This window comes from Mus caroli, unplaced genomic scaffold (genome assembly GCF_978045245.1).
Source record: "Mus caroli unplaced genomic scaffold, Mus_caroli_1 scaffold_6, whole genome shotgun sequence".
Classification (NCBI taxonomy): Eukaryota; Metazoa; Chordata; class Mammalia; order Rodentia; family Muridae; genus Mus; species Mus caroli.
In genome coordinates this window covers 100,899,589-100,915,974 of record NW_028227261.1, presented here as the reverse complement: position 1 = coordinate 100,915,974, position 16,386 = coordinate 100,899,589, and the positions used below count along the sequence as shown (strand labels likewise).

The 16,386-nt window shown below is 41.1% G+C and overlaps 1 protein-coding gene and 1 pseudogene across 1 annotated transcript; one reads left to right on the top strand and one right to left on the bottom strand.

The window, feature by feature from the left end:
* Positions 1 to 381: 381 nt before the first annotated feature.
* Tal2 (TAL bHLH transcription factor 2) lies at positions 382 to 1,038 on the top strand. The gene has a single exon (XM_085838453.1). The coding sequence runs from the start codon at positions 382 to 384 to the stop codon at positions 709 to 711; it is 330 nt and encodes a 109-aa protein (XP_085694579.1). The 3' UTR covers positions 712 to 1,038.
* An 11,507-nt stretch (positions 1,039 to 12,545) lies between these two features.
* LOC110293308 (small ribosomal subunit protein uS8 pseudogene) lies at positions 12,546 to 12,956 on the bottom strand (annotated as a pseudogene).
* Positions 12,957 to 16,386: the final 3,430 nt, after the last annotated feature.

Sequence of the window (16,386 nt, the reverse complement as noted above, 5' to 3'; positions counted from 1 at the left end):
CTTTTCCTTCTTAAAAAAAAGACATTTCTGGGGCTGGAGAGATGGCTCAACGGTTAAGAGCACTGACTGCTCTTCCAGAGGTCCTGAGTTCAATTCCCAGCAACCACACGGTGGTTCACAACCATCTGTAATGGGGATCCGATGCCCTCTTCTGGTGTGTGATAGTAACAGTGTACCCACATACAGGAAATAAAAAAAAAACTTTTAAAAGACATTTCTAAAACATGTCTTTAAAAGTCTTAGTCAAAATGAATTTCCTAAAGTCCAGGTTGAGAAGAGCTAACACTGCAGGTTCTTGGCAGAACACGTGATTATAACTGTGCCTCTTACAAGAGCTTGGCCACCAAAGCCCCTTTTCTCTCCCATTGCAGGAACCTGGACATGACCAGAAAGATCTTCACAAATACCAGGGAGCGGTGGAGGCAGCAGAGTGTCAACAATGCCTTTGCCAAGCTGAGGAAACTCATCCCTACTCACCCTCCAGACAAGAAGCTGAGCAAGAACGAGACGCTTCGCTTGGCAATGAGGTATATCAACTTCTTGGTCAAGGTCTTGGGCGAGCAAAACCTGCATCAAACAGGAGTCGCTGCCGCTCAGGGAAACATTCTGGGGCTCTTTCCCCCAAAGCCCCGCCTGCCAGATGGGGATGACAGAACTCTACTGAATGACTACCAAGTTCCTTCCCCTGGCCCAAGCCACGGGGCTCCCTAAGGTGGTGGTGACAGTCAGCCCCCAGGGCAGCACTGGTTGAAGAGTCACATGATTTCATGCTGTGGTGAGGTATGACACCGGAAGTGAAGTGACGAAGTGATGAACAGCAGCTGAGAGCTGAAAGGAGACTTGAGCAATATTGCTCGAGTCCTATTACCCCAGAACTTCAGGTGGGGAAAAAAACCAGCAAAACAAAACAGCTGTAAGTTTAAAACTGCTGTCTCACCCATGACGTCAGTAATGAGGACTTCCTTAAGACTGGATCTCAGATGAAAGAACAATGCTTGTTGCCCTCTGAATATATTTAAACGTTTACTTTGAGAAAGGAGACGCGTTTGATGGAAGGCAAACACATGTTAAGACTGATGAGTGAAGAGTTAGCCACTGTGGAAACCAACCCGGGAGAGCCATGGGGCCCTCTTTGGAGGGATGCCCCTCTGGAGCAGAGCAGTGAGGATTAAAGCCTCCTTTGACCTCTGTGGAATCATGATATTCGACTTCAGTTGAGCCTCTGATACATATACTGTCTCTGAGACCAAATAGCAGGTTTCATCCGTGTAAGGAAAAGTCTTGATAACTTACGAACTGGACTTCATAGGTTTTCTTATAAACGTTAGCTAAAATGAGCGCGAGCACACCCTTAGTTTGACACACTTGGTACTGACTCTTTTAATTCAGCCCAAATTCATGCTGACATAAGTCCTGTAAAATTAAATAATTACGAAAATCTGAATATTGCCATTTTATGATTCATTGAGGGTAAACAATAGAAATAGAATACCAGATGCTAATGTACGAGTGCTTTTGACTTGGTCTTCCTGCCTCCCACAGAGCATTTGCTCATCCTTAAGCTGGGGCAGAGTAGCACCCAGTAAATCAGTAGCACACTGTGGATCTTGCAGTCATCACCACGAACCAACCTGGTCCTGATGGTGCCTGGACTCAAAGATAAGTCCAGTAGTAGCTGAGCCCCAGTTGCAGAAAATGCCTAGCTCTGGAACATTTTATTTCCCCAAAGTTCTTTTGGCTTTATAATCTTTTGAATTACAGGTGGGCAATCTGTGGATTGTGGTTATGAATTTTCGATAGCTACACAATATAGAAACTTAAGCTTCTTTGTCTCTCTAGAAAGTATTTTCTTTATATGTAACAAGGTGACTGTCATTCAGGTCAATTCAGCCGATGCACTTATAGCACACTGGGTTTCCCGCTAAGTCCTTTATTTAACCTGCCCTTGATTAATCTCCCCACAGAAACAGTATAGATTATGGAGACAAGTGAGCACAGAGGCCAGGAGATTACTTCCTTCCACCCCAAGTGTGCATATCATTCTTAGCAGCCTGGGGAGAGTCAGACACTGGGACATTTCAATGATTTTGTGTAACACTGACCTCTCGTCTGGCATTAGATTAAAAAGAGTACATTTGGCATTGCTTTGCTTTTACTTAGCTTCTTTGAATGTGAAGAAGGCACAGAGGACCTCTGTCCCTAAATGCAGGACTTTTGTGCCATACACAGAATACGCTTTTCCCTGCTTGCTGGGGCTTTCGTCTGTGCTCAGAGAGGGCCTTCCCTGAAGTGCTACAAGGACACCAAATGAAATGAGGAGGTTGAGCTGTAATTATACTGAATGAGGGGGGTGATTATTTCAAGAACCCCTAGAGGAAATCCTTTCAAAGATGAATAAATCTTTGCAATATTATTATATGTGATGTACTTCTTGAAATATTTCTTCACCTTAAAATTTCTATACCAAGTTGTATTAAATTAACATCTGAAGAAGAAGAAGAAGAAGAAGAGGAGGAGGAGGAGGAGGAGATGAGGAAGAAGAAGAAGAGGAAGAAGAAGAAGAGGAGGAGGAGGAGGAGGAGTTGTTATTACATCAGGCCCAAATAGTCACGGTATGTGTGGGACTAGAAGCTAAATCAAAACTCTCTGTATGTTTTTCTCTGGTATCTTCATGCCAGGCATGGTGGTCCTAGCAGTAAGAATTCATAGTTCAAATGCATCATAGTCTACCAGATGCTACATCTGTTTATGGGTCATTTGAGTCTAACAGAAGAGTTAAGCCACATTTTCTAACTATGCTCCTCTCTTCCTTGAACTAAAGTGAGTGTCTGGTCTTCTTTGGACTGTAATGGAAGTGTTTAGCAACCACATCCAAGCTTTATACAGACTGTCTGCTTGGTCACTCCACAGAGAAGAAAAAAGGTCCAGGGAGTTTCAGAATGGCTTTCCAAAGGTCTCGGGGCCATCCACAGAGGTCTAGGACACAGATGTCTGTTTCTTGACCCTTTCCAGCTTTTCCTTAGTGCTGATCAGTCAACGTGTATCTGGGGTTGAAAACAAACAAAAGCGCCTTACCGTTACATTAACCTCTTCCTGAAAGCATTTAGTGATCTATGCTTTTTTGTGACACAAAATTATCATGCTTTGTAGAATGTGAGTAGATGTGTCAACCAAAGATTTTAAAAAATCTGTTAGTATGTTTTGTGAGTTCTTGACCATTAATTATAATTTGCTATTTAACTGTTAATTTATTACAAATAAATTATTTAAGAAAATAAATCGTCCTTTAATTTTTAGGTATAATTTCATCAATATACTAAGCATCCACTTTTAGGGCCTCTGTACTGATTTGGAAAAAAAACCTTTTCATTAGTTTAGGAAAAAAATTAGCGTCAACTGACACCTTTTCCCTCAGCTGACATCCTCACAGCAACACACCATCTTCTTTCCCTCCCCTTCCCTCCCCTTCCTTCCCCTCCCCCCTTTCCTTTCCTTTTCTAGACAGTTGTACCACATAAGATCCCCATGGTAAGACATCATGGGGGTAAGAATCTTGACATTGTGGCCATGAGGGCTGATCAGTTGGAGTTAAGAGCAGCCCAGATGGAACATGGCAAGTCATATTTTGGGGTTCTTGGCAGGGAAACAGACATAATAGCAGAGAGGGTAATGTGCCCAGCTCTACTGGTGACTAAGGTTTATTATAAATTTAAAGGTTGTGTGTCATTTATGCTAAAACTTAATAACCAAAGGCAGGGTGGAAGCCCCTGAGTGAGAGTAAATATTTTCTACAGCACAGTCTAATGCTTCTCTTTAAAGTTTCCCATAATTACCATCCAAGAATAATACCCCTTACAGCACCTGCCTTGGGAATTTCATCACCTAAGAATGGCTTAGACAGCCAAAATAAGTATTAAATTATGCACAACTGGCATTGTCCTTAAAAAGGCAAAAGATGAAAGGGGTTGGGGATAATGGACAGCTTAACTGCTGACCCACAGGCCAAAGGTTAGTCAAAAGTCACATCCTTAGCTAGAAAGGTCAACGGACACGAAGGGATCTGAAAGTCCTATAGCAATGCAAAGTGAGGGCTTTGCAGCAGGTGTTAAGAAAGGAATGCTAGGCTGGACTGACCTCCAAGGATCTGGGGAGGCCAAGGGTGGCAAGGTCTCCCCAACCAATGTCTTCTTGTGCCTCACTTGCAGTTTACTGGAAACAGACAGACATGTATGGCTTCCTTTTCTTTTCTTTTTTTTTTTTTTTTTTTTTTTAGATTTAGAAAGTATATTATTAAATAAAAAGTACATTATTAAATAAGAGTATCATATTACAGAAGGTGACCCAGTCTCAGAAAGAAAAATAACCTCAGGTTCTTCCTCATATGTGAATACTAGCCTAATTAGACACCCTCCCCCACACCTACCCCCCATCCCTGTAAAAACTGTAAATGTGGGGTTATAATACAATATTTAGAAGAAGAACAAGATAGGGTAATAATAGATAATAAGGAAAGATACATGAATTGAGAAAGAGGATATAAAGCTAATTACGTTTCTTTTTTTTTTTTTGGTTTTAAATTTTTTTTTTCAAATTTATTCTGTAAAAGATATAAGAAACATTGACATACTAACAAGAACAACCATTTTATCAACTCTAAATTAAAATTGTTTGTGTCAATGATACAGAAAAATAAACACATTTATTGTTTTACATAGTTTATATCACTCTTATGAAACATTCACACACATGCACACACACACACAAACAAACACACGTATATTCTTGCCCATGATTTCCTTGAATTTGTATAGGTAACTCCTAACAAGGTAAGTTGTGATGATTACTTTTTTTTTTATTACATATTTTCCTCAATTACAATTCTAATGCTATCCCAAAAGTCTCCCATACCGCCCCCCACTTCCCTACCCTCCCATTCCCATTCTTTTGGCCCTGGCATTCCCCTATATTGGGGCATATAAAGTTTGCAAGTCCAATGGGCCTCTCTTTCCAGTGATGGCCGACTAGGCCATCTTTCGATACATATGCAGCTAGAGACAAGAGCTCCGGGGTACTGGTTAGTTCATCTTGTTGTTCCAACTATAGGGTTGCAGATCCCTTTAGCTCCTTGGGTACTTTCTCTAGCTTCTCCATTGGGAGCCCTGTGATACATCCACTAGCTGACTGTGAGCATCCACTCCTGTGTTTGCTAGGCCCCTGCATAGTCTCACAAGAGACAGCTATCTTTGGGTCCTTTCAGCAAAATCTTGCTAGTGTATGCAATGGTGTCAGCGTTTAGAAACTGATTATGGGATGGATGCCTGGATACGGCAGTCTCTAGATGGTCCATCCTTTCATCACAGCTCCGAACTTTGTCTCTGTAACTCCTTCCCTGGGTGTTTTGTTCCCTATTCTAAGGAGGGGCACAGTGTCCACATTTTGGTCTTCATTCTTCTTGAGTTTCATGCCTTTAGCAAATTGTATCTTATATCTTGGGTATCCTAAGTTTTGGGCTAATATCCACTTATCAGTGAATACATATTGTGTGAGTTCCTTTGTGATTGTGTTACCTCACTCAGGATGATGCCCTCCAGGTCCATCCATTTGGCTAGGAATTTCATAAATTCATTCTTTTTAATAGCTGAGTAGTACTCCATTGTGTAAATGTACCATAATTTCTGTATCCATTCCTCTGTTGAGGGACATCTGGGTTCTTTCCAGCTTCTGGCTATTATAAATAGGGCTGCTATGAACATAGTGGAGCATGTGTCCTTTTTACCGGTTGGGACATCTTCTGGATATATGCCCAGAAGAGGTATTGCTGGATCCTCCGGTAGTACTATGTCCAATTTTCTGAGGAACCGCCAGACTGATTTCCAGAGTGGTTGTACAAGCTTGCAATCCCACCAACAATGGAGGAGTGTTCCTCTTTCTCCACATCCCCGCCAGCATCTGCTGTCACCTGAATTTTTGATCTTAGCCATTCTGACTGGTGTGAGGTGGAATCTCAGGGTTGTTTTGATTTGCATTTCCCTGATGATTAAGGATGTTGAACATTTTTTCAGGTGCTTCTCTGCCATTTGGTATTCTTCAGGTGAGAATTCTTTGTTCAATTCTGAGCCCCATTTTTTAATGGGGTTATTTGACTTTCTGGAGTCCACCTTCTTGAGTTCCTTATATATATTGGATATTAGACCGTTATCTGATTTAGGATAGGTAAAGATCCTTTCCCAATCTGTTGGTGGTTTTTTTGTCTTATTGATGGTGTCTTTTGCCTTGCAGAAGCTTTGCAGTTTCATGAGGTCCCACTTGTCAATTCTCGATCTTACAGCACAAGCCATTGCTGTTCTATTCAAGAATTTTTCCCCTGTGCCCATATCTTCAAGGCTTTTCCCCACTTTCTCCTCTATAAGTTTCAGTGTCTCTGGTTTTATGTGAAGTTCCTTGATCCACTTAGACTTGACCTTAGTACAAGGAGATAGGAATGGATCGATTCGCATTCTTCTACATGATAACAACCACTTGTGCCAGCACCATTTGTTGAAAATGCTGTCTTTCTTCCACTGGATGTTTTTAGCTCCCTTGTCGAAGATCAAGTGACCGTAGGTGTGTGGGTTCATTTCTGGGTCTTCAATTCTATTCCATTGGTCTATTTGTCTGTCACTATACCAGTACCATGCAGTTTTTATCACAATTGCTCTGTAGTAAAGCTTTAGGTCTGGCATGGTGATTCCACCAGAGGTTCTTTTATCCTTGAGAAGAGTTTTTGCTATCCTAGGTTTTTTGTTATTCCAGATGAATTTTCAGATTGCACTTTCTAATTCGTTGAAGAATTGAGTTGGAATTTTGATGGGGATTGCATTGAATCTGTAGATTGCTTTTGGCAAGATAGCCATTTTTAAAATGTTGATCCTGCCAATCCATGAGCATGGAAGATCTTTCCATCTTCTGAGATCTTCTAGAATTTCTTTCTTCAGAGACTTGAAGTTCTTATTATACAGATCTTTCACTTCCTTAGTTAGAGTCACGCCAAGATATTTTATATTATTTGTGACTATTGAGAAGGGTGTTGTTTCCCTAATTTCTTTCTCAGCCTGTTTATTCTTTGTGTAGAGAAAGGCCATTGATTTGTTTGAGTTAATTTTATATCCAGATACTTCACCGAAGCTGTTTATCAGGTTTAGGAGTTCTCTGGTGGAATGTTTAGGGTCACTTATATATACTATCATATCATCTGCAAAAAGTGATATTTTGACTTCATCTTTTCCAATTTGTATCCCTTTGATCTCCTTTTGTTGTCGAATTGCTCTGGCTAGGACTTCAAGTACTATGTTGAATAGGTATGGAGAAAGTGGACAGCCTTGTCTAGTCCCTGATTTTAGAGGGATTGCTTCAAGCTTCTCACCATTTACTTTGATGTTGGCTACTGGTTTGCTGTATATTGCTTTTATCATGTTTAGGTATGGGCCTTGAATTCCTGATCTTTCCAAGACTTTTATCATGAATGGGTGTTGGATCTTGTCAAATGCTTTTTCTGCATCTAACGAGATGACCATGTGGTTTTTGTCTTTGAGTTTGTTTATATACTGGATTACGTTGATGGATTTCTGTATATTGAACCATCCCTGCATCCCTGGGATGAAACCTACTTGGTCAGGATGGATGATTGTTTTGATGTGTTCTTGGATTCGGTTAGCAAGAACTTTATTGAGTATTTTTGCATCAATATTCATAAGGGATATTGGTCTGAAGTTTTCTATCTTTGTTGGGTCTTTTTGTGGTTTAGGTATCAGAGTAATTGTGGCTTCATAGAATGAGTTGGGTAGAGTACCTTCTGTTTCTATTTTGTGGAATAGTTTGTGAAGAACTGGGATTAGATCTTCTTTGAAGGTCTGATAGAACTCTGCACTAAACCCATCTGGTCCTGGGCTTTTTTTGGTTGGGAGACTATTAATGACTGCTTCTATTTCTTTGGGGGATATAGGGTTGTTTAGATCATTAACCTGATCTTGGTTCAACTTTGGTACCTGGTATCTGTCTAGGAACTTCTCCATTTCATCCAGGTTCTCCAGTTTTGTTGAGTATAGCCTTTGGTAGAAGGATCTGATGGTGTTTTGGATGTCTTCAGGATCTGTTGTTATGTCTCCTTTTTCATTTCTGATTTTGTTAATTAGAATACTTTCCCTGTGCCCTCTAGTTAGTCTGGCTAAGGGTTTATCTATCTTGTTGATTTTCTCAAAGAACCAGCTCCTTGATTGGTTGATTCTTTGAATAGTTCTTCTTGTTTCCACTTGATTGATTTCGCCCCTGAGTTTGATTATTTCCTGCCGTCTACTCCTCTTGGGTGAATTTGCTTCCTTTTGTTCTAGTGCTTTTAGGTGTGTTGTCAAGCTGCTAATGTGTGCTCTTTCTAGTTTCTTTTTGGAGGCATTCAGAGCTATGAGTTTTCCTCTTAGAAATGCTTTCATTGCGTCCCATAAGTTTGGGTATGTTGTGGCTTCATTTTCATTGAACTCTAAAAAGTCCTTGATTTCTTTCTTTATTCCTTCCTTGACCAAGGTATCATTGAGAAGAGTGTTGTTCAGTTTCCACGTGAATGTTGGCTTTCTATTATTTATTTTGTTATTGATGATCAGCCTTAGTCCATGGTGATCTGATAGGATGCATGGGACAATTTCAATGTTTTTGTATCTGTTGAGTCCTGTTTTGTGCCCAATTACGTGGTCAATTTTGGAGAAGGTACCATGAGGTGCTGAGAAGAAGGTGTATCTTTTTGTTTTAGGGTAAAATGTTCTGTAGATATCTGCCAGATCCATTTGATCCATAACTTCTGTTAGTTTCACTGTGTCCCTGTTTAGTTTCTGTTTCCATGATCTGTCCATTGGTGAAAGTGGTGTGTTGAAGTCTCCCACTATTATTGTATGAGGTGCAATGTGTGCTTTGAGATTTACTAAAGTTTCTTTAATGAATGAGGCTGCCTTTGTATTTGGAGCATAGATATTCAGGATTGATAGTTCCTCTTGGAGGATTTTACCTTTGATGAGTATGAAGTGCCCCTCCCTGTCTTTTTTGATGACTTTGGGTTGGAAGTCAATCTTATCTGATATTAGAATGGCTACTCCAGCTTGTTTCTTCAGACCATTTGCTTGGAAAATTGTTTTCCAGCCTTTCATTCTGAGGTAGTGTCTATCTTTTTCTCTGAGATGAGTTTCTTGTAAGCAGCAAAATGTTGGGTCTTGTTTGTGTAGCCAGTTTGTTAGTCTATGTCTTTTTATCGGGGAGTTGAGTCCATTGATATTAAGAGATATTAAGGAAAAGTAATTGTTGTTTCCTGTTATTTTTGTTGTTAAAGTTGTCATTCTGTTCTTGTGGCTGTCTTCTTTTAGGTTTGTTGAGGGATTACCTTCTTGTTGTTTCTAGGGCGTGGTTCCTGTCCTTGTATTGGTTTTTTTCTGTTATTATCCTTTGAAGGGCTGGATTCCTGGAGAGATAATGTGTGAATTTGGTTTTGTCGTGGAATACTTTGGTTTCTCCATCTATGTTAATTGAGAGTTTGGCTGGGTATAGTAGCCTGGGCTGGAATTTGTGTTCTTTTAGTGTCTGTATAACATCTGTCCAGGATCTTCTGGCTTTCATAGTCTCTGGTGAAAAATCTGGTGTAATTCTGATAGGCTTGCCTTTATATGTTACTTGGCCTTTTTCTCTTACTGCTTTTAGTATTCTATCTTTATTTAGTGCATTTGTTGTTCTGATTATTATGTGTCGGGAGGTATTTCTTTTCTGGTCCAGCCTATTTGGAGTTCTGTAGGCTTCTTGTATGTTCATGGGCATCTCTTTCTTTAGATTTGGGAAGTTTTCTTCTATAATTTTGTTGAAGATGTTTGCTGGTCCTTTGAGTTGAAAATCTTCATTCTCATCCACTCCTGTTATCCGTAGGTTTGGTCTTCTCATTGTGTCCTGTATTTCCTGGATGTTTTGAGTTAGGATCTTTTTGCATTTTCCATTTTCCTTGATTGTTGTGCCCATGTTCTGTATGGAATCTTCTGCACCTGAGATTCTCTCTTCCATCTCTTGTATTCTGTTGCTGATGCTTGCATCTATGGTTCCAGATTTCTTTCCTAGGGTTTCTATCTCCAGTGTTGCCTCATTTTGGGTTTTCTTTATTGTGTCTACTTCCCTTTTTAGGTCTAGTATGGTTTTGTTCATTTCCATCATCTGATTGGATGTGTTTTCCTGTTTCTCTTTAAGGACTTCTACCAGTTTGGTTGTGTTTTCCTGTTTTTCTTTAAGGACTTGTAACTCTTTAGCCATGTTCTCCTGTAGTTCTTTAAAGTCCTTCTTGATGTCCTCTACCATCATCATGAGATATGCTTTTAAATCCAGGTCTACTTTTTCAGGTGTGTTGGGGTGCCCTGGACTGGGCGAAGTGGGAGTGCTGGGTCCTGATGATGGTGAGTGGTCTTGGTTTCTGTTAGTAAGATTCTTACCTTTACCTCTCGCCATCTGGTAATCTCTGGAGTTGTTATAGTTGTCTCTGTTCAGAGGTTGTTCTTCTGGTGATTCTGAGTATCCTCTGTCAGCAGAGCTGGGAGACAGGCTCTCTCCTCTGAGTTTCAGTGGTTAGAGCACTCCCTGCTGACAAGCTTTCCTCTTAAAGGGAAGGTGTACAGATATCTGGCGTTTGGACCTCCTCCTGGCCGAAGAAGAAGGCGGAAAACAGGACCTTTCCCAGATGCTGTGTTGCTTTGGCAGGTCACAGAAGCTGTAGGCTTCTGTGGTGCACACTCTCAGCTGTGCAGACTAAGTTCCTAAGTTCAGTGGAGTCCTGGATCCAAGATGTGCTCCCTGCTCCTGAGGCAGAGGGCTCCTGTGCAGGGCAGACCACTGTCTTCCAGCTAGGAGGGTGCCGGATGTCTGTGGCCCCAAAAGGGTGCTGCCTCAGCGGCTCTGTGGCTCCCGCCTGTCCCAGAAGCTGTCTGCCTCTGTGGTCCTCAGTCTTACCTGTACAGACTAAGTTCGGCGGAGTCCCGGAGCCAAGATGGCGCTCCCTGCAGGGCAGGTCACTGTCCTCCGGCTGGGAGGGTGCCGGGTGTCTGCGGCCCCAAAAGGGTGCTGCCTCAGCGGCTCTGTGGCTCTCGCCTGTCCCAGAAGCTGTCTGCCTTGTGGTCCTCACTCTGACCTGTACAGACTAAGTTCGGCGGAGTCCCGGAGCCAAGATGGCGCTCCCTGCAGGGCAGGTCACTCGGCTTCCTTTTCTTATCCTCACTAATGGCCTATTATAAAGAAGTTCTAAAGACACTGCCTCAGGTACATAAGCCTCAGGTCCACAATTCACCAAAAAACATTTATTACAAGAATTTAAAAATCCCCACTTTAGAAATTTTCCTGGTAAGCTAATAAAATGGACTGTTAATGGTTGCCACCAAAGAAGTTTTGAAAAATGTGGGATATAGTGAGTATAATCCCATTTTTTGACCTAATTCATCATAAAAGAAATGTATAAAGGTATAATCAGAATTCTAGTCAGAGGAGTATGTCTATGAACTTAGTGCAGCGACACTCCAGTAGACCTAGCTATGGTACAGGCAAGACAAAAGGATTGCTTCCATTCCAGAGTTTGCAACCTGTACAGCATAAGGAGACCTTGTCTCTGGGGTAGATTCTTGCTCAAAGAATTATAGATATGAATATTTCAGAATCATATGTGAGGAACACATGAATATAATATTAAGAATAAGAGTGACAAAGTTTCCACTACTTGCCAGACACTGAACCCAAGAACTTCTAATTTTCATAATAATATTTGCTAATACAACATGAATTGTATTCTATTAATTATATTTACTTCTGTTTTTGTGGTCCTGGGGAGTGAACCTGGGATCTTGGGCCTGTTTGTCAAGCACTCCACCACTGAGCAACACCCCCAGCCCTAGTTTCGTGTACATATTCTATCAATATCTTTGTTGCCATTTTACTGAACATCTAAAAACATATAACTGTGCAGGTTCACACGGCTGAGTCAGAGCTTTACTTTCAGCTGGTTTTACAGAATAATTTCATCATGGAAAGCCCGGGTGACTTTCCATGGCTGTTTTATTTACATCTGCATTATTAATTCTTTTTGACTCCAACCACATCCACATCTCCTGGCCAGGCATACTATTGGGTAAATAAGCACCAGAGACCCTAGAAAGAGGAAGTTTCCTGTTCTGGAAGTACCAGGCTGTGGTCAACACCCATGGACCTCTGAGTAGACAGCTGTGTCACATGCGATATCTTTAGTAACACAGGTGTTTCTGTGCCAGGCAGCTATTGGGCGCTAGCATGAAACAGTTCTGTGGGTTTTTTTCCAGTCCCAGACTGCAGATCTGTTCTGCCTCTTTTCCCCTTACTACTCCATAATGCAAGCATGGCAGACCAGGCCACTTCAAACACTCATTGTATTTCCTTCCACCACACTGGCTCCTCCATCTCTTCCGCTGTCCTGGTCTCAGCTCTCTAGAGCTGGAGAGATGGAAGGACTTTTTTTTTCCAAGAAGACTTTTTATTTATGCTTTACATTAAAAAAAAAAAAAGAATCCCAGGATTTCCCCTTCTGTATGTTTTTGTCTTCCCTCGTCACAGTCCGTGATGCCAGCTGAGGTTGTCAGCACAATGAAACCAAATTGCCGTGCTGGGAACAGATTGTTCTGCTATTTCTCTAGGTCTTTGAGTTGAACATCAAATCTAGGGCTTATAACTCCACACTTGTTCAACATTCCTGTGAGGTTCACAACCATCTTCCCAGCTCTGTGATCATCAATGATCTCAAATTCACCAGTGTATCCGTGCTTCATCATCACAGTTAAGAACCGAACAATGGCTTTAGAACACGGCCTGGTGGGGAACTGACGTTTGCCTCCCTTCTCAGCACTGTTGGTGCTCTTGAGAGCATCCGCCAGAACATTCATTTCCACCATGGTGACATCGAGGGAGGATGGTAGAAAGAGTGAGATGGGAGGACTTAAGGGCTTGCCCAGTAGGTTTTCTAGGCTGGGTATAAGATGAAAATCTTGTCTCTGTACAACTTTTTTGTATCCGTTTTCTTAATTTCTTTCTTTCTCTCTCTCTCTCTCTCTCTCTCTCTCTCTCTCTCTCTCTCTCTCTCTCTCTCTCTCTCTCCCTCCCTCCCTCCCTCCCTCCCTCCCTCCCTCCCTCCCTCTCTCTCTCTCTCTCTTTCTTTCTTTCTTTCTTTTTTGTTTGTTTGTTTGTTTTTGTCAGCTAATCATGTGCATGTGTTAGGTTTGAAAGAACTAGACAAAGAGGCCAGAGAAATGGTCCAGTGGGCTCTTGCAGAGGACTCAGATTCAGTTTCTAGCACCCACATGGCAGCTCAGAGCTATTTGTGACTCTAGTTCTGGGGAATCTGGTGTGCTTTTCTGGCATATGTGAGCACCATGTTTGCATGTAGTGCATATATATCCAGCAAATGCAAATAAAATAAAGTAAATTTTTTTCTTCAGGGAGAGAAAGAAAGAGAGGGAGAGGGAGAGAGAATTAGACTTCTTGGGTTCAGAAAACTACTTTGTACATAGTCACATGACCACTGTGACCATATTCTACCCTGGGATAAGTGGAATGCTATGTTGACATTACTTGCATCTGCTCCAGAAGTCAGATAATAACTTCAGTATATATTTTTTAATATTTCACCAAATAAATCAAGATGTAATTTTACTTTATATGTGTATATGTATGTATGTATGTACGTATGTGCACATATGTGCAGCCTTGTAATGTTTTCTTTCATAGTGTATCTGAAAGAGTACAATTCCACCAGAAACTAGGATGCATGGACCCCCTTGAATTCCATCTCAGTGCTCACAGAGGGTGGATTTTAAAAGAGCTGTCAGCAAATGAGGTTAGGTAGGTACCTGGAAAAATTCTAGAAGTATTAGATATCTGTCACCCGAGTTGTAAAGTGATACTGTCTCTGTCTCTCTGTCTCTGTCTCTGTCTCTGTCTCTCTGTCTCTCTGTCTCTCTCTCTCTCTCTGTGTGCGTTATCAGTGAAATCTGGCAGCACTCTCCTCTCTCCTCTCCTATCATAGGCACAGAGAGCAACTAGAGACCAGTGAGTAGTGGAGACAAGGACCAGATAAGCTTAGATTCCCTTAAACACTCTAGAGAAAGCCATGGAAATCATGCTGGACCCTTGAAGATAAAAAAAGTCACTGATAAGGTAGAAAATTGTGCTGAGGCTGGGGGATAGATTGATGGTAGAGCACAAAGTTTGTGCTTTAAGTCCTAGGTTCAAGACCCAACCCTCAAAACAGACAGACAACCCTCTTCCCATTCTATTGAATATGACATGTGTGGGACTTATCCATCCATCCTCCCTCTTCTACCCAATTTTCCAGTGGGCATATGCAAATAAAACTATCTTTTTCCTTCCTCTTTCTTAATCTCTTAATGTCGCATCCTATGGTCTTGTAAGTCATAGAGGACTTTTGTGGTCTCCCTTTCCCCCACCTGCTTGAACCTGCTTGCTCAAGGGTGGAGCTTCCTGCTCATTCGTCCTGCCACGCCTACTGCTGGACCCTGCCTTTGCTGCTTGGAGGCACACACGTGTTCGTCCTGCTACTGGACCCTGAGTTACTTGGCGGGAAATCGGGTTCCCTCCCCCTTCCTTTATAACTGAGTGTCTGGAAATAGTAAATTGAGCTTTGATCAGAATCTTGTCTTAGCTTCATTCCCTTCTCTCGCTGCCTAGCCCCTCTTCTCTTCCAGGTTTCCAAAATGCCTTTCCAGGCTAGAACCCAGGCTGTGATCTGCTGGCCGGACACAACATTTGGCGAACCTACGCGGGACTGAGAAACGGCAAAGGATTTTTGGAAGAGACACTGCTGGTTTGGAGCTCCATGGAATAATTAAAGGATAAAGGAAATTCATACCGGAAAAGGTATGGGCTAAGCTGAGACAGCGTTAAGCCCGAGCGCTGGTTCACTTAGGTTCAGCAGTGAAGCTTAAGAGGAGCTAGGCACAGGCGGTAGGCCGTGGCTCGAAAAAGCTACATTGTTAGGTGTGAGAAAGGAAAGGGTTTATTAAAAGGAAATTAATACAGGCGGATTGCCGCAGTTATAAAAACTGCATCATGAGGGAGGAAATTGTCCCAAATAGCAGGAGTACTCTGCCCCCATTTTGTGTCTTGTTTAATGTCTGGTGCACCAATCTGTTCTTGTGTTCAATTCATGTATGTTCGTGTCCAGTCTGTATGAATGAATGTTCTATGTTTTATGTTGGATAATAAAGATGGTATAAAAAAAACTTTATCTGCAAAGCCAAGAGCTGCCACGTGTTTCAGCCAAAAACCAGACACGTGGCAGGAGGGACCCTGATGGAAAAACTATTCGTTTTAAGAAAAAGCAGCGAGTGCACAGCCTCTTAGTTTCAAATCTGATAAATGGTTCATGATTAATGTGTTTGACAATGGTAAAGTGCTTTTTTATTCTATGATTGTAGCTACAAAAATTAATATTCTCTGATTGGTCTAAAATTAACTGCTTCATTTGGTTCCTTTTTTATTGAAAATGTGCTCTGCATGTTTTCGCATTCAGCTCATAAGTTGTTGGTTAAGATTAATAATTGTTACATTGCTACAGATGGTTAATGTTAAATTTGATAACTCAAGTTTAGAGTCCTTCCGACATGTGGCCTAAGGCAGCCCTAGAGGCTGGGTCTCTAAAGATATTTCTAGTTTAGATAATGATTAATGTGGTTCCTATCCTAAGTAGTAAAATTTAAGATAAGATTTAAAGCAATGCCTCTTTATTAAAGCGTTAAAGCTTGCTTTAATAGGTATTCATAGGTATTAATTGACATCCAAACTTCGTAATATAATAGTAATGCTTCTAATATTGATTTTAAAGGTGATAAATTGTTTTAAACTTAGGTTTTGCTTTCCCAAAGTTGTAGGTATTATCCTAACCTTGCACAAAAAACTTAAAAATTATGGTTAAAACTGCCATTGTTCCATTGACTGCAGCTTGCAGTTTGATTGCAAATTTAAGATTGATGCTCAGATTAAAAAGTATTTTACCTTTGAGTCAATTCAGGGCTCTGGGCAGCCCCAGAGGGGCTTGTGGACTTTCTTTTGTTTTACAAACAATGCCTAAAAAAGGTTTTTTCCTGTGTTCAAGAAAATTTCTTTTTAACAGTGTTCCAGATCTATTCAGATGTTTAAAATAATGCTTAAATTCAAAGATTTTTGCTTCTAGTAAACTGGTAATCACTAAAAAATTTTGCCTCTACGTATGGCTAATATAGCTTTACATTATGTAAGAAAAATTTTTATTGTTTCTGCTTCTTTACAAGAAGCCAAAAGTTTTAATCTTTCAGTATATATTGTTTC